This window comes from Oikopleura dioica, chromosome PAR (assembly GCF_907165135.1).
Source record: "Oikopleura dioica chromosome PAR, OKI2018_I68_1.0, whole genome shotgun sequence".
Lineage (NCBI taxonomy): Eukaryota > Metazoa > Chordata > Appendicularia > Copelata > Oikopleuridae > Oikopleura > Oikopleura dioica.
The window spans coordinates 8,754,970-8,778,822 of record NC_137293.1 but is presented as its reverse complement, the minus strand read 5'-3'; the positions used below and the strand labels follow the sequence as shown (position 1 = coordinate 8,778,822).

The 23,853-nt window shown below is 40.1% G+C and overlaps 4 protein-coding genes and 1 long non-coding RNA gene across 5 annotated transcripts; 3 read left to right on the top strand and 2 right to left on the bottom strand.

Annotated features, from left to right (window-relative positions):
• Positions 1 to 747: 747 nt before the first annotated feature.
• On the bottom strand, positions 748 to 7,892 carry LOC145701668 (utrophin-like). Its single transcript, XM_081778882.1, has 6 exons — positions 7,682 to 7,892; positions 3,495 to 3,728; positions 3,290 to 3,313; positions 2,914 to 3,084; positions 1,392 to 1,680; positions 748 to 1,328 (listed from the first exon to the last, which is right to left on the bottom strand). Exons 1-6 carry the CDS (start codon positions 7,763 to 7,765, stop codon positions 748 to 750), a joined length of 1,383 nt encoding a protein of 460 aa, XP_081635008.1. The 5' UTR covers positions 7,766 to 7,892.
• On the top strand, positions 1,941 to 2,742 carry LOC145704830 (uncharacterized). The gene is made up of 4 exons (XR_014134502.1): positions 1,941 to 1,998; positions 2,046 to 2,105; positions 2,179 to 2,572; positions 2,691 to 2,742. It is a non-coding gene; the product is annotated as an uncharacterized LOC145704830 (long non-coding RNA).
• Positions 7,893 to 8,702: 810 nt separating the features above from the next.
• On the top strand, positions 8,703 to 9,696 carry LOC145702837 (uncharacterized). The gene is made up of 4 exons (XM_081780122.1): positions 8,703 to 8,863; positions 8,941 to 9,270; positions 9,313 to 9,489; positions 9,534 to 9,696. The coding sequence occupies exons 1-4, from the start codon at positions 8,771 to 8,773 to the stop codon at positions 9,630 to 9,632; spliced, it is 699 nt and encodes a 232-aa protein (XP_081636248.1). The 5' UTR covers positions 8,703 to 8,770; the 3' UTR covers positions 9,633 to 9,696.
• A 3,262-nt stretch (positions 9,697 to 12,958) lies between these two features.
• Positions 12,959 to 14,391, bottom strand: LOC145703293 (uncharacterized). Its single transcript, XM_081780632.1, has 4 exons — positions 13,781 to 14,391; positions 13,310 to 13,733; positions 13,179 to 13,262; positions 12,959 to 13,136 (listed from the first exon to the last, which is right to left on the bottom strand). The coding sequence occupies exons 1-4, from the start codon at positions 14,205 to 14,207 to the stop codon at positions 13,001 to 13,003; spliced, it is 1,071 nt and encodes a 356-aa protein (XP_081636758.1). The 5' UTR covers positions 14,208 to 14,391; the 3' UTR covers positions 12,959 to 13,000.
• A 4,123-nt stretch (positions 14,392 to 18,514) lies between these two features.
• Positions 18,515 to 23,710, top strand: LOC145701887 (uncharacterized). The gene is made up of 8 exons (XM_081779101.1): positions 18,515 to 18,775; positions 18,954 to 19,106; positions 20,037 to 20,458; positions 20,500 to 20,586; positions 20,845 to 20,946; positions 21,736 to 21,831; positions 23,046 to 23,205; positions 23,254 to 23,710. The coding sequence occupies exons 1-8, from the start codon at positions 18,634 to 18,636 to the stop codon at positions 23,436 to 23,438; spliced, it is 1,347 nt and encodes a 448-aa protein (XP_081635227.1). The 5' UTR covers positions 18,515 to 18,633; the 3' UTR covers positions 23,439 to 23,710.
• The last annotated feature ends 143 nt before the right edge of the window (positions 23,711 to 23,853 follow it).

Sequence of the window (23,853 nt, the reverse complement as noted above, 5' to 3'; positions counted from 1 at the left end):
TTCGAAAAAAAGAGAGGAAAAGCGAAAATTAGAAAGTGATCATGGCGTTATTGAAAAGTGTTGAAACAATAAATCAGGACAAGCTGGGTGTCTTCGGCATTAAAATTTACGCGGTAGAATTAACCCCTCAACCTGGGCCGCGGTTAGCCTTCCGCAAAAAAGACGTCAAGTTCGAATGAGGCTAAAGCTGCTAATTCGCGCCTTCGAGGACGATAAGAGCAGTTCTGAGTTAATTTAAGGACATCTAATTAAATCTCCACTACAGTAACAAATGTCTAGTAGACAATTATGTAAGACTCATGAGAAATTTTCTGTTAGTTACAATTCTCCACTCAACAACGAGCATTTCCCCTTACCTCTCCAAATCTCACCTCAGTCAGCTCGAATTTCGCCTTGGCCTCTTCAAACTTTTTCAACCCGCTGATCTTCTTTTCAATTTCCTCGTTTCTTCCATTGACAACGGCCATCACGGCCTTGCGGTCCTCTTCTGTCGACGAATGCATGGGGAAATCATCGATAATCTTGGCTACAGAATCGACTGCATTTTTCAACTCAAGAAGAGCATTTAGCAAACTTTCGCTGTTTTCAAGCGAAAAATCTTTGATCCGGTTGATCTTTCAACATCTAGTCGTGGGATTTCAGTATCATGGTACACGTTTTTCAAGAAGTACCCAGGTGTGACTTGTTTTTTCTTTGATAAGGCACCGAAAAACAACTCCTTACAGAAACATCGTTACTGAAAATCAATCAACCAGTTCCTAATTTTTCGACTTTTTCTCCAATCAGTTTAATCTGTTCGTACCACTGATCGGTCACCCCTTGGAACTTGTCCATCACTAGAACTCCTAATCTCTGCTGCAGCGCCTCCACCACGTGAGCAGTGACCCGGAAGAGCTCCCAAAGCTCGGCGGAGATTTCATCCTTCAAATCTCGTCTGATAGACTCGACGTTGTCCCGCAGACTTTCGATTTCCCGGATTCTCAGTTCATTTTCATCGTGCAGTTTTTGTAGCAATTCGACTCTTTCCAAATCATCCTCCAGATTAACACTTTCTGCGTTTTTCTTGATTTCGCGAATTTTCAAAATCAGCTGGTGAGCTTGCTCTTTGAGCTTGTTCGCGCCATCCAGCGTCCGGCTTATCATTACGGTTTGGACGAGGCTTTTTAGGCTGGACCGGGACGAGATAGAGCCTTCTGCGTCGTAATCCTTAAGCTCCTCGTACAGATAACTGACGTAAAGCTGAATGCATTTCGAGTCGGGCTTTTCCATCAAATCGGCGACTTCTAAAATGGGCGCAATTTTCAATCGCTCTTGTGCCACCGTGAAAGCTTTATTTTTGATTACGAAACGGTAAAATGAAAAAACTTCTGCTGCAAAATTTTAAGTTGAACCTTCAAGTTTTCGATTAAGCAGCTGAGGAATTTGCGTAATTACGTAACCTTTGCCTAGTTGAATCCGCTGCTCGGCCGAAAGGTCGCATAACTTTTCCCAAGTAAGTTCCTTCTCCAGTAAGCCGTTGTTCAACAAGATGGCGACGAAGATCTTCCCATCTACCCAGCAGCTTTTGAAGTTGTAAAGCGGGAGGACATATTGGTGGATTTGGCGTTTTACCCAAGCCATGAGAATTACGTCTGGGGCATGATCTTCGTCCAAATCTACGTTTTTCATCGCCAATTTGACCTGAAATCGTGAAAAATGATAATTGTGAAAATTTTGATTTTTATGATTTTTTTGCTTAGTTTTGGCCTAGTCAGCGTTCAGAATCTGAAATTTGAGTTTCTAATTAGAAAAAACTCTTCTCGACTTGTAAAAATAAAGCCAAGTGGGCGTCCTTCAACATATCCTGGTGCTCCTTTAATTGAATGAAATTTGCCAGCTTTGCAAATTGCCAAAATTGAATTTGTCTAACTCGCAACTCTTGAACATGGACGTCCTTGTGAGCCTGATGGATAAGATAGCCGTTTACTTAGCGCAACAGATTCAGAGAATCCACCACGAGTATGAAATTTAGGAGAGAACAAAAAGGGGATAATCGCATTTTCTAGGGCGGCACAAGCGGAAGAAATGAGCTGTTTTCAGCAGTGCATTACTGCAGGATTTCCGAGGTTAGTTTGAGTGCCAGAGTAAGGCTTTCTCAGCGTTTTTAGCGCTGATTTTTAATTTCATGGATCGATTTAGATCTCGAAAAATCTCCCCGAAACGAAGAAAAGAAGAAAAATCAGAGCATCATTTTCACCCTCCTTCTCCTTCAAATCAAGGAAGACGCTTATCCGAAAATTACCCGTATCACTCGGCCGCGGAGTCATATCATAATTACCCACAAAGTAACATCCACCCTCCAAGAAGATCATCAGATGGAGAGAGCTTGATGAATTCATTCAATGGCTCTTTACATAGCTCGTTTGGCAGGAAGGAAAGGCGGACTTTTTTCTTTTGAAGTAAGGCCGAGTCTTCTGATAAAAAATGGAACGTCCCTCTTATCAGTTTCCGCCCCTCGCACCAAGAAAAATATTTTCACGAAAAGAGAGTCCCGTTACGGTTATTGACGGCTCTAGCACTAGAAGAGCCATTCGTAAGTTACGCCGAAATTCGAGCAATGCTGGCTGTTGAAGCATAATTATTGATAATTTAAGCTCTTGAGTTTCGCTTGATAAGGCTTTTCGCTGCCTTAAACCTTATCATAATTTTAGAAGAGTGGCAACAACCGCCGAAGTACTCGACTTATCAATCAGTAGGAACGGGCTATTTAAAACGCGCAACAATGACCTTTTTCAAGAGGACATTTCGGACATCAAAGAATCTAATTATTAGCTCTATAAAAAAGGACCTGGTTTGGATCTAAGCCGTGAATCAGCATTTGGTTAAAAAAACTATCTTCTGCAAAATCAAGTTCAATTGAAAAATAAAGTGTACCTGAAAGTGGTGTAAAATTGTCCATACGATTCCAAGAGTGATCTTTTCATTTCCGGCGACTAGTTCGGCCGCTTGAATGTTGACAAACTCGACTTGATTCTTTTCCAGGGTATCGAGGCATTTATTTACGTTTGTTTTTGAGTGGATATTTGATGAGCCTCGCTCGGGTTTCTTAAATGTACTGTCAGGTTTTCTGTAATTATACTGTATTAGCAAAAGTGACTTTTGAATCAGACGTTTATGTGTTCTTGAATCAAAGATTTTCTGAATGAATTTTTGAATAAAAAATAAATTTATTTATTCATTAATTTTTAAAATCAAGGGCTCCCATTCAAATCACGTGGGAAGATTCGTCAATCAGTTTTTTTCCCTTCACCTGATGCAAAGACGTTGGCAAATTCTTAATTTATCAAATGAATAATCTAAATAAACAAGAATAAAGCCAGAAAATCCACAGTACTCGTTGTCAAATATTCATAAAACGAAGAAAAAAATCGCGAGAGCATAAAACTCGCGTTGACAGATTTAGAGCAAGTCTGACCTTTTTCCTGGTCATACTGTACTATCTTCCAGTAACTTACGAGTTTTGAAGTGGTGAAAAAATTAACAATCTTCAGCAGCCGTTTTCCATCCCGCAGATCTTCGAATAAGTTGTCAATCGGCTGGTCTTTTACCGCCGCGGAATTAAGAGCCTTCGTAAATGTTCTGGCTTGGATTTTTTCGATTTCATCGGACTGAGAATTTATTCTGTCGGCGAATTCGTCCTTTTCGTTATTTTGCGTTTCGTTCTGGGCCATTTCGTTTTTAGCGCATTTCTGAAAACCGAAATTTCGCATTGTGAAAATGTTATTTTGAGTTTCCTCTCGTTAAGATAATAAGCTAAAAAGAGTCGCGGGAAAGGAGATCAGTTAAATCAGCCTGGAGTTAATTTTAGACAAAGATCTCCGAATCACGGCTCCCCACAGTGCAAAATCAAATGTCAAATACAGTCAAAATTGAGAAATAAAGATGACTTTTTTGTTCAACTAATTTTTTAATTAAAATTTTTTCTTTCTCTATTTTTTCGCAAAATTCAAGTTCGAAGTTCGAACATTCATTGATCCATCTTTCTCTTTTTGAAAAGAACTTGTGGGCGCTTTTTTCAAGTGTTTTTTCTCTCTCTCTTTGGGAGAATCGTCAATTCAATTCGAAAATGTTTCATAATGAGCCGTATCAAAAGGGATTAATTAGGAAAGCGACAAAGTGGTGTGTACTGGACAGGAACGGAGGGGAAGGGGGAGAATTTGCTCAGCGTTAGAATTTGTCGAAATTGCGGCCAACGCGGCACTTCTATTGTCTCCATCTATTGTCCATTATTATCTTGTAGTTTTGTATTTTTGAGAGAAGCAAAGAGATCATTTCAATCGAGAATTAAAAAAGACTGACACCTTGATCTACTTATAAGTTGTATACAAGAGCTTATGATAAGTTTAACTGAATCTATTCAATTATAACTTTTTCAGAAGGACTAAATTGTAGGGCAATTTCAAGCTGAATGCCTGCCCTTCAGGTTTATACAGAAATTATTCTATATTTCTAAGCAAAATTGTTTATTCAAGCTCTTCAAAAAAGCTCAACAAAATTTGCCTATCTGAAGTACCGCCTCGTTCCGCGCGTGTGAGTGGGGCCGATGATTACCAGCTTATATGCCCGCTTATTCAAACCTTCTCTTTCTCTGACTGAGACCCTGTTTGGTAAATTTAATTTAATATGGTATTATCTTCGTGATTTCCTCTCCCCTTGAAATTCCATTCTGCTCGACAGTTAGCCTACGGCCAGACCTTTTTGTAATTGTACGTTTGGTTTGGCAAAAAGGATGAAAACTAAGAAGGTTCTTGAAAGCTCCAAGATCTTCTTTGTAAAATTCTTCTTCTAGTTATCTCTCGTGTTTTTGTTAAATAAAGAATTTTAAAGGGATACAATTAAACTTGGCGCCCAGATGCTGGAGCAAAGCCTGGAGAAGCGCCTCCACCACGCAACTTCACGTGGGTGGAGTAACTCAACCGAGAAGTGAATAACCCAGCGAGCATACCATACGTTATTTATCTTAATTATTCCAAAAGAGCCGGCTGAACTTTAAATTTAGATTTTTCCAAGTTGGGAATCATTAGGGTTAGGGTTAGGGCAGGGGTCTAAATTCGCAGTGCGAATTCGCTATATTGCGAAGCGATGCGAAGCGAAGCGAATTCGCTTTCGCTTCGCTTCGCACTGGAGAGCAGAATTCGCTTCGCTTTCGCTTCGCAAAAAATCCCAAATTTTCGCATAAATTTTCGCACAGCAAGCGACTTTGCTATTCGGAAGATTCTTTATCAAAGAGTTGGAGAGGGGCATTATTGATGCCGTTATAAATTCAAGTTTTCTCAGTCTTGTCAAGACGAGTCTAATGGTGGGTCTAACTCTCCATAAATCCAAGGATTGACTGGTTATCAAGCTGGTCCTACCCCGGAAAACACTTTTTTATTGTAAGTGCTGTAGATAATCCTCTATTTTTGAATGATCAGAATGATCTTTATGAACAGGGCTTATCTAGAATCGAAGATGATCTCATCTCCTATCGAGCAAGGGTGACCATTCGGGCAAGAAATCGTCGATTGGGCATCCGAATGCCCGGCCGAAATCAATGGCCAAGAGTTGCGCCGTCCGAATGCCCGGTCGAGCTGGTGATGGAATTTTCAATAGATTAGGGCTAGAAAAATAAGTTTCGAAAGGCTTTTGATTCAGTTAGAGGAGCAAGAGAGCAAAATTAGTTGTAAAGAATGCGAATTTTAAAAATTTTCCTCGGCGCGGGCTTGACCAACTGCCCGAAAGCGCTGAATTCCCCGAAAGTGCCGAACTTGCCGAAATGCCCGAAAAGCCCACTTTTGCCCGGCCAAATTAAAGGGGCTGAGCCGTCCGAATGCCCGGCCGAACACATTTTGCCCGAAAATTGTCCGTTTTCCCCGACTTCCCGATGCCCGAATGGTCACCCCTGATATCCAGTTTATAATAAACTTTATTACTAACTTGGAATAATCAACAGTTAGACCCACCATTCGGCTTATATTGACGAGCTGAAAAAAGTACAGTAACAGATTTTTTGTAATTTTCTGCCCCAAAAATAGGTTTTTGAAATCATCTTTTCTTTTGAGTGTCTGATTGCTAAAGATTCTTGCCAGAGAATGCGTTTCAATTCAAGCACAAAAATTTTCGCTTTTTTTCGCAATTTTCAATGATATTTCGCTTCGCTTTCGCTTCGCACATGGGCGAAAAATTCGCTTCGCTTTCGCTTCGCAAAAAATTTGAAAAAATAGTTCGCTTTCGCTTCGCTTTCGCACTAGGATTTCGGCTGATATTTAGACCCCTGGTTAGGGCTAGGGTTAGGGTTAATAATAAACTTTAAAACCGTAATTATTTTTGCTTTAATTATTAATTAATTATTAATTAATATTAAATATGATTAATATTTTTGAAAATCAATTTTTTAATCTTAATTTAATGCTTGAGACTCAAAGATTTAATTAACGTTACAGTAAGATTCTTACCGTAAGAGTAAACATAGAACGATTTTGGTATGAATAAGAACAGTCCTTCAATCAGAATTCAGAAGGTCCCCGTCCACTTGACCAATATTTGTGTAGTAATTGCTCGCTAAGTATGATAACGCAAATTTCTCTTTGAAAAAAATCAACGCAAAACTGCTTTCCCATGGATTTTTCAAATTGAAAAACGCTCTCTAAAAATCGTGAAAAAATCTCATTCCTGAAAACGTGTAAATTTGAAAGGCTTCCTATTCTAGCTGTAAAATATGGGCAAACATGTTCAATTGGAGCATGGGCTTCCTTATGTCGAATAAACTAGTGTTTGAGACAATTTGACGCGGAGAAATATTTTAAGACAAATTTAAAGGGCTTTTTATTAATTCGGTCGGTAAATATGAATTATCCTTAAGGGGGAGGTCGACGAGAATCGGGATTTCTGTAACCAAAAATCCGGAAAAACCTGCTTAGATAGGCGAATTCTGACTTTTCAGGTGGAAAGAAAAGTGTTTGAAAAATACAGCGGCGAAAACTAGAAAAAAATTTTTTTCGAAAAAATTTTCAAAAAATTGGGTCAAAGTGGGGGTTACTCGTAACCAAAAAATCTCGAAAACGGGATATTTTTTTCTTCGTCTAATTTATTAAATAGTAAGTTGAAACCCTTAAAAATACAGCGGCGACAATATAAAACGGGCTGCTTTTATATAAAAAATTTTTTATGTTTACTAAAAATATGCGATTTTCCTAAAAATCGTCATTTTTGCTCATTTTTCACGGAGAATTTTACCAAAAGCGCCGAGACTCGAAATTTTTTACTGATAATGATAAGAAAACCATTCAAAAACAATATCTAGTGAATAAAAATCGGATTAAGATTGTTTTTGGGTGAAATAACCAACTTTACAATTTTGTAAAATCTCGAATTTCAGACACAAAATCGAAGATTTTGTTAAAAAAAGTTAGTCAATGCCCAAAAAGCTGGAGACCAAAAATGTTCCTTTTTTATTAAGGAATCCAAAAATATAACCAAAATTTTGAAAAAGCGAAAAAATTTTTCTCGTCGACCCCCTCCTTAAATCTATCGTAGTTTAGAATTTTCTGATAAAAAATAAAGCAATTTTTAAAGGCTGAAAATTATTTGCACTGAAGGTGCGGCTCCTTATTCTGATTATTTTGGTATAAAATAATATATTTATTTGAGAAATATGAATTACCTTTTCTTTAGTTTTCCTTCTTCTAACCCTAACTTTGGGCTTTTTTTCTTTATCTCTTTCATTTGCATTGTTATTCTCTTGCATATTTGACGCTTTTTTGACGGTCGTTACTGAGATTTGGGGATTGTCAGCAGAAAAGTTTGGAATGTGTCACGGCTGTTGGCTCTCACTCTCTGCAAACACAAGCCAATTCAATTGAACAGCTTACACTCAATCTTTATCTACAAGCATTTTAAAGCTATTATAATTACTGTGCGTGTCCTCTTGTGTATGTGTCGATTGTGTAGTGAAATTTCCTTGATATAAGAAATTAGGAGGCAGAATGCCCGGAACGCATAAAAATTCTAAAGCGCCTTCTTCTTGAGTCTATAAATCACTGCCTAACTTCAATATTGAGAATATTGAGCAAAGAGAATGGCGACATTTGCCGACTTTGCCCTTCTCATTTACAGAAGTCGCCACTTTTATGTCCTGGCGGAAAGGGACTCGTAAATCATCCGGTCTTAAAGCTATCTTCATATCTTTTTAATAAAGATGGTGATAGAGAAAAACGTCATCAAAATATACCTCTAAAAAACTCCTCTGTCAGTCGTCGCTAGAATTCTTTTTATAAAAAAAAACGTTGACACTGAAATATCTATTATTTACATGCACCTGATAATTTCATCGTTTGCAAATATCACCACTCGTCATTTACGAGATAAAGCCATTTTAAACGCTGCCGGAACTTGAATGTTCTGAAATTTCATTTTCATTCGTTTTTATTGTGGCTCGAACTTTGTCCCAGATTCTGAGAAAAGCAGACTTTACGTTGCCACTTATCGCGAACTGCGTAATAATCCCTTCTGGGAATGTGAAGCTGCTTCCGAAAGCACTCCTCATTTAAAAGCTACTGCCGTCGTTAAAATTCCAGCGCCGCACACTCCGCGCTCGTGATTTCTCTCTCTCTTTGCTCTCGAGCGCCGCCTGCGCGCGCTGCCGAGTGACGCTATAAAAGCGCGCTTCTATTTACATTTGCTCATATAAAATCATCCGATACAGGATATTTGATCAGTAGTCTCAAGAAAGAGAAACTTCATAAAAGAAAGTATGAAATTCGCAACTGCCCTTATCGCTTCTGCCGCCGCTTTTGATCCTGTCAACTGGCCAGGACAATCCGACGAAGATCCATGCGGAACTCAGGTTAGTTTTTATGATAAAAATGAGAAAATCTTAACAAGAAACAAGCTTCAAGCTGCGTCCTAACCCTCTATCTTTAGATCCAATTCGAAAAGACTGCTGTCAACTCTACTTGCACCCTTGATTTCAACGGCTACAACCCATGGAGAGTCTTCCTCGGTGGTGAATTCATCATCGACGAATATTCTTTCACCAACTTCGACGGTATCGGATCCGACACCATCGATGTCGTGATCTTCTGGGAACAATCTTTCGATGCCTCTACTGGTATCCTCAACAACGCCACTTGCGGAACTGACGTTGACGTCACCCTTTCCTGCACCGACGAAGGCTACGCTCTCCCCGGCCTTTACTTCATGGAAACCGCCAATGACTTCCGAATGGCCAAGGAATCCAACTACAACTTCCAGGTAAAATATCTCAAAAAACCTGATTTTCAACTCTTTTATCAGGTCGCTGGTGCCCAGCCCGGAGATGTTGTCGCTATGCAGCTCAATGACGCCGTCGGAAACGGCTTTGCCTGCATGAACTTGACCACCAACTCTGGTGAAATCAACGTTGACGGCATCAACGTCATCCAAGATCCATGGGGTAACCTTTACTCTGATACCGGCCTCGTGACCATCAACGTAAGCGTTTTCTCCGTATACAAAATCTAACCGTTACTCCTCAGGTCGCTGACTATGCCAGTAGCACCGTCAACCTCTTCACCACTCAGCAGCCCGGACAGCCATGGGAGCCATCCCTCTGGAAATCCTCTGTCAGCAACTAAAGCACTCTAATCTGCCAAAATTGACAAACTGTACTCGATGAATTACATATAAATAAATCAAAGAAGCGCTAAACTCATGTTTTTTTATTAGATAGGGATTTAAAAAACTGGCCGACGAGGGGCACTCGGGCGATTTTGATACGCACTCCTTCGATTTTGATGGAGAGGTGAAAGTAATCGATCGCTTTGGGTCGTGCTCATGGAAGTTCTACTCATCGGATCTTGGTACGGTCTGTCGGCATAGGGAACTCGATTTCGCTCAGGAACAAGTTTCGAAGCCGAAGCCCCTTTGTGACTCGCCATAATTTGTCGCACTCGCGTTTCATTTTTGAAAGAATCAAGCTTGACTTTGGTTTCTTTTAGTTCTTTGAGCGCGTCTTCTGCGTTAAAAACTGCCTTCTTGGTGCCATCGTGTCCGGTGTTGAATTTGAAGTTGTCGAATTTCTCAGACCTAAGATCAATTAATCGTATCTGACGTATTTTCCTGTATATTACTTGTAATTTAACTTCTCGGTGGTTGCAACGCGCGCTCGCAGCTCGTCAAGGTGCACCATGTAGTTTGAAATGTCGAAACCTCTATGTCATGGATCAAATTTTCCCAGGCGTAATCGAAATTAAATTGGTACTCAGACTCTTAGTCACAGAACTTCTATGGCAGAAACTTAAGTAAACATTGATTACGATAAAATATTATTGATCTTGATCATATTCATTCTTTTTCTAGGAATAGAACGTAAGAGGAAAGTAACTTATTATTGAAGATGACCAATTTTTGATGCCTCATCGAGCTTAATACAGTGAAACCCCAACTTAAGGCCGAGCAACTTAAGGCCACTTTTTTGAAAAATCTCCGAAATCTGTCATCCGAAAAAAATCCAACTTTAGGCCACTTTTTTTTCAATTTTTATTCACAGATTCACTTTTTAATAAAAAAAATCGTTATCTTCGGCTGCTTCTTTGGCGATTTTGAAGTCGATGGCTTTTCAGCGTCGGCATCTTCTCTCACTTGAACTTGTGGTACTTCTTCAACCTCCATCCGCGTCGGAATGTCTTTTCCATCATGTGTCTTTCGAAATAGCCCATTGATAATCTTCTTTGCATCACTCTTCTCCGGCGTCTTCACTATAATCTCTGCATATCTTTTTTTCTCGGCCAATGTCATGCTGATTCTCGTTTCTTCTTGCGACATGTTTGCAGCAAATTTTTTTTAAGAGAATGAAAACATAACCGAAGGTTTGATTCAAATGGCGCATTCAGTTTTTACAATTCATACTTGGTTCGTGCGAGAAATTTCTGATAAGGCCCTCCGCCTTTCATTTTTGATTCCCATGATTCAGTCCCTTACTCCAGAAATAGAAAAATTTTAGCTTCATCCAACTTAGTTGTAGAATCACCCAACTTAAGGCCACTTTTTAAATTAGCTGTCATCCAAAAAGTGGCCTTAAGTTGGGGTTTCACTGTATTTGCAAAACGCTCGACTGAATCACGGGCCCATATAAAATGCCGTACTATTTTCCTCACAGTGCAGAATTGATAAAATGCAACGATTGAACATTTGGTCCAGGGCTGGCAAATTAGGGTCCTAACAGCCGCACTACCGAAAAATTGTTAGGGTTCTAACTCAAAATTAGTGCGAATTAGTGCGGCATCCCCGTCCTACCCGTCCTATTTTTTTTCCTTGATATTTTTTCGTCTATTAGGACTGAATCGCCGCCCTAACCGTACTAATTATGAGGCTCTTTTTCATCATCCAATCGGCGCGCGCTTCCCACCAGGCGCGGAGGACAAATTGGTGGAAGATTGAAAAAAGAATAGAGCTGAATGGATAAGAAAAACGAATGACCCGCCATGATTGGCGGACCAATAAGCGCGCGCCTCTTTTAGGACGATTTTAGTGCGGCTTTTTCCAACTCGTACTACTCGCACTAAAAAGTTATAAAATGAGAATTAGGGTTCTAACAATAGGGTTCTAACTCAAATTAGTGCGGCTGGCGGGACCCTAATTTGCCAGCCCTGATTTGGTCAGTGATAGGAGACTTTTGTGAAGAGCAAACTGACGATTCTGTTTTTTCCGGGTATTTAGCATGTTTACTTGGCCTATCTGCACTCGCTGGAATGGGAATTTTACTCTTGACTGGCATTATACTTTGTATAATTTCCTATTTGATCTATTACATTCTTTGGTCGAGATATTTATGTATCGTTAGAAAGAGAATCAAAGAAAATCCTAACGCAATGCCGCTTGAAGAGTAAGTTTTAATAAATATTTATAAAAAATAAAATTCTTTAGAGCAGCAACTGAGCCGAGATTCCATTACTGGTTTTGTGGAAGGTATTGCTACAGATGTTGTGTCAAATGGAAAGTAGATGATATTGAAAATCATGTCAGCGGCTTGGAAAATGACAGAGAGCAACAAAACTCTGAAATAGACGCGGATCAAGTCGGTCAACTCGATAACCCGTTTGAGGCAATCCCTGTGGAAGATTTGCCTCCACCTTACGAAGAGCCTGAGAACCCTTATTAATGTTTTCCAAAAAATGATCCTTTCCTTCTACGTTTCGGTAAATTACCGACATTGTACTTGAAAATGCTCCTTCTGATTATCTTTAAACTTTCTGTGTTTGATTCTGATCGTAAAAGTCGATCATTTTGCTCCTTTTTCTGAGTTGACAATAATTTTTTTTCATCGACAAGAATGTCGTTACGAGAAATTATATCGGTAAAGAGCTCATTGTAAGAACTCGAGTCCTTTATTTGCTTGGCAACTTCTCGCAATCCTTCTTCATAAGGCTTGGCACGTTCTCGGAGAATCAAATGGCTTTGATACTCGAAATGACTTGCGAAGGAAACATTACAAGCTGGGCAGAAATACTCGAAGCCGTCCATCTTTTGAATCGTTGTTGATTTCTTCCCAGCGTAGATGACTGTATCCTTGTATTTCGGAAGACGCCAGGGCTGACATCTTGGCTGTTTCGCTTCAGCCTTCATTTTTTGCTCCTGGATTATTTCTTGTCTCGTTTTGCGCTCCTTTACATTTTTCCGAATGCTAGCAATCGACGAGGTCGCTCCAAATTGCGTCGCTCGCTGGATCACAGAAGAACCTATGACACTGTCTCGCTTTTGAAAAGCGAGCGACATCCGTCGCCCATATACAGATGTCCTCCCTTATTTCTGGTTAGTCATTCGTTGTTTCACTCGAAACTTATGAATTTTTGAACCAGGCCTTGAACCATCCCTAATAACAGTTCCACATTAACTAGTTTGTCCCCACCGTTTTGTTTTGAGAGTCAAACTCGCTCTAGAAAAACCTCTAAAACTCAATTTTGTGCAGTTTATTTTTATTTTCAGTAAAGCATTTTTGAAAAAGCTATCCTTCAATAGCATCAATAACAATTTCCTCGTCATCATCTTCTTCTTCTCTGACAACGGATTCGTCGATTTCTCCTGTTGAATCAACAAGTGGCTTGACGTCCATCGCTGCAATTTCCTCAGGGGACTTGTATCTGGAAGAAATTTTTAAAAAGAGTTATGCTGAGAGTGTTTACCTTGGATCGTCCAGGCCGAAATTGAGACCTCGATCAAGATCGACAAAGATTTGTTGAACACCTGTTTCTGGAGCTCTGAGATGTCTAAAAAGGCATGAAATTATTTCAATTCTATTCTGACTTGACCTTACCCGTATGGAAGAAACGCGCTCTGTTTGCCATTTGAAGACATGTCGTATCTTTGTTCACAGGAAAAATGGAACATCATGTAGACGAGTTTTCCTTCTGTGACTTTCTGCCAATTCATGACGTTCTCTGAGCCAGTGGTAAACATGACTGCTCGGTTGTGTCTTGCTTCGATAGTGATATTCTTCCCAGTGACTGGATTAGAAAGAAGTAAATTCCCGCCTTTGTGAGAGTCGGACAGGAACCAAACAACAGCGTAATCAACATGAGGAAGTCGAGATTTTTTCTGTTTCTTCAAGGAAGAACCAGAGCCAAGGACGACTGGCTTGGTGTAAGCCGGTTCTTCGTCTTCTTCGGCTGCGTGGTGCATGACAAAAGGAAGTGGCCATGTGAAGTAAAAATCGCCGTTGCCTTTGAAGGTCTTGATGACTAAAATGAAAATTAATATCATCATACATTTTCCTGAAGAAACTTACGGGCATGCGGAATATTTTGCATGAGCGCTGGAATGGCGTGATCGTAAAGACTAGGGGACCAGATGGCAGCTCCGACGACTCCTTCCTCGTGCTTCATGTGACCAAAAATGTCAATGGCCGATCCTGGTTTGCCTTCATAAGATCGTTTTTCTTCGACCCACTCGGTCTCCTTTTTCTTGAATTCATCCCATTTCTTTTTTGCTTCTGGAGAATTTTCCTCGCCTGGTTCAGATTTTTCCAGCTTAGGCCGTCTTTGCAGGTGCTCTCTTTCGTCGTCTGATCCTTTGTAAATCATCTTGTCCCATCCTGGATACGTGAGGGTATTGAAGTACAGATCCCAAATCGTTCGATGGTCTTTTCCCTTCTTCCCGACATGATCGAGCATGTAAAGTGCGATCTGCAAGACTTGATTCTTTACATCGTCCATGAGCAAATCATCGATGATCAAATGACCGGGAACTTTGGCGAGGCAGTTTCTAGCTGAGGGACGGGCCGAGTTGATGAGTTCTTCACGGCGGATCCAGAAGTCGCCATTTGGCTCGAGAGCATTTCCAACAGCGGTTTCGAGGTAAATGTGCGCATGGAGGTGATTGACGAAATCTTTGTCAACTTTTTCAGAGTTTTATTTTGAATGATTCAATATGTCAAAAAACGATATCAAATGAAAATATAGAAAATTTAAACTTTTCCTTGATCAATTGGTTTCGGTTTCACTAGTTGAGTATCAAGTTGACTGTAAATCGAGCCAACAACGATCAGTAGTCCGACCAAAAACTGCGCAGCCGCTGCCCAAACATTAAAATTTCTCTTTCCATCTTCGCTTTCGACTATTTTTTCCACATTCTCCTCGTTGTCTTCTGTTTTGGTCACTCTCTGCCTGACGCTATCAGCAGCCATTTTGAAATACAAAATGAAAGAGAGAGTGTTTTGTTTTCAGAAGGTTGATATTTGAAAAATGCCGGCGCCGCCATCCTTGGTCACAAAACCAAAGTTGAACCAGAGGTGACCGGAGAATTCGGTTCGCTGCCTCGGGCGTTACTAGGGGGGAAAACGGATTCGGTTGGCCCAACTCCCGCCGAGTATAAACGTGCAGGAGGTGTTAAGCCGAGTGAAGGAGATGCAAGGGACCACGCCGCCGGTGTGAACTCCTGCAGAGACAGCTCCTGTCTTATTATCAACTAGGGTAAAATTTATCGCTGATCACGATTATGAAGTCGTAATTTGTTATTAATGTCAAAAATTCAAGATGAATCTCGCTCTGGAGTATCCAGATCTTGATCGACAGGCCCCTCTTATTCGTAAATTCAGCTTGAAGAAATCGTTTGTTGACCACAGAAATGAATCAGGATGAAAAAATCTGATTCTGGTGATGTCCATCTTCGGGCCATTTTCTTTCGAATGCTTTTCTTGATAGACTTATCTTCTCAACGGCCTCTTTGACCTGTGCAACCCAATGTCATGACAATATCATAGTTACTTTCAAACCGGAAGTAATTAAGATTGTTACTTTGATTCAAGCAGCTGATAATAATTGGAAGTGATTTATTTCGAAAATCTATCATCAAAAGACTTTAACGATAGCGCCATCAGAATCAGTATGAAATTTTACCCTGTCATGGAAGTTTTCAGAGAATTCTAATTCTTAGTCTTCCATATTTTCAGTTTTGAAGATCATCTAGACCGTGCTTGATCACAATTCCCGACTCAAGATGCCCCCAGTTTATGTTTACTCAAGGACTCACACCGAGTCTCGGTGACCGAGACTTGCTCCGACTTGGGCCCAGGAGCAGTCTTTGCAGGAGTGCACACCGGCGGCGTGGTCCCATGCATCTCCTTCACTCGGCTCGACACCTCCTGCACGTTCTCACTCAGCGGGAGTTGGGCCAACCGAATCCGTTGTCACCCGTTACTAGCGCTCCGTCATATTTCCAGCGGTTAACGTATTTTAACGTGCCCTTTTTCGGTCAGCAACAAAAAAAACTCATTTTCAGAATTGTTATGGGGCAGACTTCATCAGAAAGATGAGATTTCTCCGGTCATACATGTAATTAATTAAAATGAACTTCCACGTTAATGATTACGAAAGCTAATTATCCTCTTCATAATTTCTTTGTTTCAACAAATTGTTCAAAATACCAATTTAGTTGAAAAAACATCCCTTAGGCTTATCAAAAGCTAAGAGAACTCATAAACTATCAGCAATTTCAATCTCTCCCACCGGTTGTTTCTCCAAATCATTTCTACCATTCTCCAGCCCGGTGGGTCCACTCGATCGGCCGCGCTAAATCTATTTTGGCTCTTGAGTAATTCACACAGCAAAGGAGGAATTATTTTTCTGAGCCATCGCCAAGCTACATTTTATATTTTATAAACAAGCGCTCGAACAATCTTTCAATTTGGCAGTTATTTGTTTTTCCTACAAAGCAGATTCCTCCGGCACTTAATCATTGCTCGTTAATGCAATTAGGAGAAAATTGCAATCAAGCAGATTTTCCTCTCGTTTCGAGAATGCCCTAATAAGAGGTCCTATATTCTGTAGATTTCGATGAAGAAGCATTAAAGTTGCAGCGGTGCCAATTTCGAATTACTGTCCTTTTTCAAATTGACAAGGGACGATGTTGGTTTTTGATAAGTTGCGTGTGATCGATCGGCGGCTCTCCCACATGATTTTCTTTCAATGCCGCCTTGCCGCCGACATCAGCACTGAGCCATTAGCGGATTAGCTCGACAGGGATTACTACTACCGAGCGGCAGGTGCAGCGCCTTCCTCAAACCCCCTTTTTCACCGTGACTTTCGATTTTTAGCTAATCATGAATGATCAACAGAGGTCCCCTAGGAATCCTAGGCTAGGATTTTCGACTAAAATACGAAATTTGGATTTTCGATAAATCTGGGAAACTAGGGTAAAAGATTGTCGATTTTCAAATGAGAAGCATCTGCTAATGACTGTTCCTTCCCCTTTTGATATTCCTGCGAATACGAAGCTCGATGAAATTCTCGATTTCGTAAGTCAGTCAAATCCCCTGTTGAATTTTAGAATGTCTTCTCTTCATTGTGCCCGTAATTATGAACAATAACGTCTTTGTGACCAAAAGTTCCGGAAGATTTATCATTCCCTTTTACGGGTTTACCGGACTCGCGCGGCTCCTGCCTGTCTCACTTATTAACAAAAAAACGAGTTAGATAGGAACCGGGATTGTCTAATCCCCTCGTACCTAAAAAGGGATAAACCGAAGCCAATTTCCCAGTGACAATTCGAAACAGGATTTTGCGAATGGCAGGAAGTGAATAAAATAAATTGTCGAAGGAAAAAGGGGGAATGTGATTCCACTTTGCTAAAGGAAGGTGTTAAAATAGCCACGTTTGGATATCCGAAAGTCGAGCCGCAACTTCCGTTTTCAAAAGAAAAATAATGAAACTGATAATACACAAAATAAATTTTTATCAAAAAGAATAAGTCGGAGAAAATGGGAGATCTTTGATGTTTGAAAAAGGGGTTGAATTTTTTAATCCTATAAAAATGATGACTCATTTTTTTGGGTCAATTTTGATAAAAATAGAAAAGTAAAGAGGACAAGATCTGTGCTTTAGAAAGACTCAGCCAGAAGATTTGAGCTTGTAATAAGAAGAAAGCATATTGGTGAGCGTGTGATTGTATATGGAAGTGGTAGGGGTACAATTTGGGGACCGCGATAAGCCCACCGCGGGAAATCAATCGGACTATTTATTCTGGCTGACCGGTGCCGTGTTCGGATCAGCTTTGCGCGCGTAACCATGAATTACCATGACCATATAAGATTTCGATGCTCTTTAATCTCAGCTTATCATCCTACTGAGAAAAACTTATAAATCTTACTGTACAATTTTTTTCTTTGAGACTTAGATTTCAAACTATATTTTAATTAGCCTTTTGAAAAAATCTTCTGTAAGGAGACCCTTATTTTGCTTTAAAATTTGTATTTATAAAAAATCTACAATTAATGGTCTCCAATTTATGTTTTCGATCTCACAGCGCAGCGGAAACTAAACATACAGGACCTTTAAGTCTTATTTACTTCCGGTTCAGATTAAGATTTAGTCCTTAGCAGGAGCTGCTAAGAGAATCACATATATTTTGACGGTATATTTTGAAAGCATGATTTACCAGAAGAAAGAGATTTTGAAGCGATACCTTCAGAAGGAAACCGAGCCAGTTTCTGATTCGTCCTCGCCTTGCAGTGATTTTTGCGTCGACGATGGCGCTGTCGACGAGTGGTGGCGCCGCAGCGCGAGCACCAAAGCCACTCCGCCACCGAAGCCATGTTCCACCTCCTGTAGCACCTTCGACAATTACCCCCGAGCATTTACATCACTCAAATCAAACTATCACAGCTCAAAAGCAGAAACTCAAAGCTCCAGCTTTGATAGCAACAACAATCAACTTTGCTTTTTTCGATCAGAAAATTCAATCGAACAAGAGATGGAGATGATATGTCAAAAAGTAGAGAACCAGCTCAAAAAGGAACCAAGAACTTTTCCTCCATTTTATGGACAAAAGTTGAGCACAGAAATTCAAGGAAGAGTTCTTAATTTCAACCGAAAACTATAAATCTATCCAAAAATGATGAAGTCTGATTTTTTTTAAATCATATTTTTCCGAAAAGTTATCTCTAATCACAACTTTCAACTCGTCTTTAGCATCATCCTCATGCACATATAAGAACTTACGAAAGCCTCAATTTCAGCACCGATAAATCTCCATCCCTCCTCGGTCGGAGCCACTTCTCAGCCGGTATCTTTGACTCCTTCTTTGGAGAAGCTTCAGAAAACACTGAAGCGCAAGCTCGAGCAGTCCGCTAGCAGTAGCTCTCCTATGTCAGCCAAACGGTCCCGAAAATCAAGCTCAGATGAAGCGATAGATTTGAGCTTCAAAACTACGGACAGTACTTCAGAGACGTCTGCGGAAGAGATTCCAAATGCGCCTTCGCAAGGAGCCAAAGATAATGATATTCATGGTAAGTATATACGAGCGTATTCCGACGTCTTTTTTTTATTGGAAAATATACAGGATAAGATTAATCATCAACTGTTTTACGGGAAGAATCTCACTAGTTTGAAGAAGAAAAAAATTAATAAAATCATATTTTTGAGAAATTAAAACGGCCTAGAGATCTGATAAAAATTCAATTCTAGCTGGAATCTCCAATCGAAACGTCTGGCGACCCCCTGGAATCCCCACCGCTCCAGACCCAGCTCACCTTTTCCAGCAAAATCTTCCAGCAAACACTTCTTCAGCTCCAAATCCAAAAGCCCTTGCCGAGCTCCTCAGCATAATCCGCAGCAACGGTAAGCTAAGCGTTTTCAAACCACAGCTTTAAAACGGCCAGCTTTTGCTTGGGCGAAGCTACCCAGCTGAGTACACGCGCCAAATCAGACGCGGCGGTCTCTTATCGCGCTTTTTCGGTGATAAGGTTAGAATAACAGTAAAAAAGGACAAGCTCAGAAAGGTTTCAACCTCAAATAACAAAAAGAAAATACTTAGAAAAGGAACATACAATCATAATTTAATATATCTTATTATATTGCCCCTTCATATAAGATTTTTGGTTATATGCAGTCTCTTATAATTTTTAACAAAAATACCGAAACTAAGCATCACTTTTTCTTTAGCAATTATTTTATAAGTATGTTGGACAAGGATTTTAAAATTCATTTTCAATGCGTCTCTGTTGCTGCTTTTACGCTCTATCACTTTTCATAATTACAATAACTGTCTCAGATCAAAATGTATACATGTACTTATGCATGCTATATTTAAATTTAAATCCAGCAAGTGCGTTTTTGCATGAATATATACAATTGCATTTGTCTATTTTTTGACTTTGGGAAAAGTATGAATCAAGTTATGAAATGCTTTCATAACTCGAATCAAGCAATAACTGCGCTAAATCTATTGTCTCTTGCGCCAGCAAGCGCTGCACTTCATTTGAAATACTTTTACCGGACCTCAAAAAAAAGCAGCATCAGAAAATAAGTACACTACCCTTTCCCCACTTTTTTATGTAAACTCTTTTGTAATCGATTGCTATTTGCCTTTAATTATGGGGGTTTTGAAAGCTTGCATCCACGAGTGGGGGCGCATGTTTTTTTACGCATGAAAAGATAAAGACTTCGATTCTTAATCAAGACGTCCTGATTCATGCGTTTTATGAAAACTGATAGTTAGAGATATGAATATTTTATTTAAAAAGACGCTTACTGAAGAGAAACATTTAGAAAAACGGAACATGGAAATACCGACCGCGCCAGCCCGTTTTCCGCCCGCCACTTTGGGGCGCCATTCCGCTCCGTCTCTCAACCAATCGCCGACTGGCCCGTACGGTCCCCTGCGCCTCGGACACACTCCTCAGGCCCTGCCGTTTCCTTCCATGCGTCCGGGAATGCTTCAAACACCGCCAGGGATAGGACAAAGCCTCCCCGCAATGCAGCAGTCAAATCCAGCTCTCGGCCTCCTGAATCTTCTCAACAAATCGCCATTGCTTGCAAGTCTTCATTATCAACAGCAGCAGCAAAAACAAGCGGCTCATCAGGCGATGTCTGCGAATCATAGACCGCCAGTCAGTCTGAACAGCCCTTCAGTGATGGATATCTATCAACTGGTTTCAATGGCGAGAGATAGTTTGAAACCAAAAGAAATCGTAAGTGCACATAAAACCATATATCTACCAATATTCCTTAGGAGGCACGGGGTCAAATGGTAAACCACTACCACCAAATAGCAGTGATCGAGCAGCTCAAGAAGCAGTCGGCTATGATAACTTCTCAGGTGATTTTAGATGCTGATTATACAATGTTTTATATAAGACATCAAATCAGTGTTCACTGATCCATGAATCTGTAGCAAGGATTTGAGTTCTTTTCTCTGTGTGCGATTCCTCAAATCATACATTAATCTTTTTAATAGCACCACACTCGACAATATAAATTACAAAAGTACTAAATTCAATTGCTTTAAAATTGCTCAATCTCCATCCATACTCCACTGCAGATTGACAGCACTCCACTTTCTTACCATTATTTTCAGATTCAGCTAAACAACTTGCGAAAGATCTGCCAAGGAGACAAGGGCGGCCAATACAATTGTCCGAGTTGCCTAACTTCCTTCGTCACACTGCGAGAACTGGAGGTAAGACAAAAATATCAATTAGACGTCGCGTTTTGACCATTTTACAATATGCGAAATCTTCAAGACATAATCCTGTAATTTCTGTCGCATCTGATCTAATAGGCATGAGGATCATTTAAACAAATTAAGCATAAAGGCCAAGCTATAGTTCATTCATTGAACCTATATTTCGGTTCATCGAAATATGTTCACCGGAGAAAATTTACGGTTGAAATAATGATGCTTTTTTTTAATGATAGGCTCGGAAATATACCGTAGCTGAAAAATATCTCTAATGCATTGTTTTCCATGCAAATCGAAGGCACTAAATCTACGGAAGGTTTTTCACTTCCTTATCCGCTGGAAAGAATGATTCCAGGTTTTCGCTCACAACAAATGCTCAAGTACTTTCGATGGATTAGCAAAGGGCGCTGAGGAAGAGACTCAACCTTTTTTTTTCTTGGCGGCCGTTTTTCAAAATTGAAGGGCCCGTCTTCCTCTCGCGTCTTGATTCCCTAACTGGGTGGCGTATTTTCACCAAAAACTGGCTAAAACGCTCAGGGCCCTCAAGTGTCCAACAATCAGCCACAATGGGCTCACATCGAGTACCTAATCAAACAACGCCGATACTTGACACAGAGTGTTGCCAAAATCCAACATCATATTCTTAGACATTATAAAAATAGAACTTTTCATCTTTGGCGCTCTTAAAAATTTCATCTCTTCAAAAATGCATCCCTTCTTTTTCAATACCAGTTCTATAAAACCTTATAAACACTCAATCAAATTAAATCTAATCATCTAATTAAGTCTCATCGACGAGTAATCCACGGCGTTGTCGATGACCATGTGGCACACGACGAGGCAAACTCGGAAGAGTCGTCCGGAAGCGTCTCAAATGACAAGGTAAATCTTTAATTTTCTAATTTTTCTAAAAGCTCTATCAACCAGCTGTATATTTTTCCTCCTCGAAACTTCAAAGAGCAAAGCCTGACAGCTTAATCTGTAATCAGAAAGATAGGACAGGAAATTTTTTGAAACGCGCTAGGAAAGGAAGGTTTATTCTGTTATCTGTTTAAATTGTGCTTTTCGCCGGTTTACGGGTTATTATCAGACGTGCTTATCGCGTGTTGCTTTAGCTGGACAGCGCCCGTCCTTCCAACCCACCGACACCTGCTGCACCGAGAGTCGGCCAGGGTTATCAAATCTGACAGATTCGCAAATCAGCATATACAGCACTGCTTTTCGACGTCTACCACCTTAGTTTCAGAGCAAATAGACCTCGAAGTTGCTTTATTATTTATGGTTAGATTTAGCCAGGGATCGTGGTTTCGATATTCTGCCTTTGTGGCATTGATCGGTGGCTTTTCGTTAATCGTTTTCAGATCGTCAATCCAATAATAAAATATAAAGTATGATCCGGCTGATGATCACTTATTCATTGCGTCTTTTTTTCGACGATTTCGATTTGTGAAATTGATCGAGTCTCCGCAAGAGTCTGACGAGAAGCTGGAATTAGTTATTCATGAGTAAAAAAGGGGAAGTCGATTCAATTCACTCCCCACTTTGTTAATTTTTAAACCAGGAGCATTTCAAATCTACCTGCTCACCTGCGGGACTAAAGAACGTTGATAAAGAATAATTACCCAAAGCAGCCGCACGGGGATTTAAAGACACATACACAGTCGAGAATTCTTACGTTCGATTTGCTCAAAGCAACATCTGTGAACTTTTATAAGTTTTAACAATAGTAGCGTTTTATACCACTATTTTCAAAGCCAAAAAGAAACCGTAATTTCTTTTCAATATTTTCCTCGTTGATATCAATCTCAAAGTATTTGCATAACCAACCTCTGTGGGAAACTCATTCTATAGCGATAAGTGCAACAAGAGTGGAATTAATTGCATATTCTTCAGGAAATACGCATGTGGTAATTGTGGTTTATGATTTCACACGGGCTTGTTTGGTTTGTGATTTTTTCTAGCGCCCGCAGAAAATGAGAGGGGCGAGTCGCTTATCGGCCGAACCACAAAAACAGATACAGAACCACGCAGAATTAAAGTCACACTTTTCAACACTGATAAGAATCCGCCTTCTTTTTTTTACTTTTCTTTTGTAGATTTTCGAATGCCACGTCTGCCAGAAAGTTTTCAAGCGGTCTTCGACGCTGTCAACTCACTTGCTGATCCATTCTGATACGAGGCCGTTCCCGTGCCCATTTTGTGGAAAACGATTTCACCAGAAGTCGGATATGAAGAAGCATACCTACATTCATACAGGTTCTTTCTCATCCCTTTTTTTTTGACGCTCTAACGCGTTAATTTCAGGAGAAAAGCCGCACAAATGCCGCGTCTGCTCGAAAGCCTTCTCCCAGTCCTCGAATCTCATCACTCACATGCGCAAACACGCCGGAGTCAAGCCTTTTGCATGCGATCTCTGCGACGAAGCCTTCCAAAAGAAAGTAGAGCTGCGTCGCCACACAGAGGCAGCCCATAATGTGAAGACAAGATAAACATTGTCGCTAGAATTAATTAGCAAATGAAGTAACTAATTAATTATACAAGTCTGAAAAGGACTTGTCCATCGTCTGCGAATCAACTCACTGATTTAAAACTTTAAATACTGCTATAATTACTGTTATTATTATGTCACTTCCGTAGTTTGTAAATTTTTTTACTTTCGATTCAGTGTCTTCTTATCTGTTCAAAAACTCATCACATCTGTCTATACAAAAATCATATTTTGAAAATGAAAACTTGCATGAAATAAACTCTCGTTCAGCTATCTTCTGACGTTTTTGACACCATAAAATCATATCAAGATTTTCGTTCGCAAGCTAAATATTTGACCATTTTCCCTCGTAGCAAAAGAAAGATTCAGTCCTGTTCTGAAGGAAAAATGGGTAATTCACCGCCACAGCGGCACGG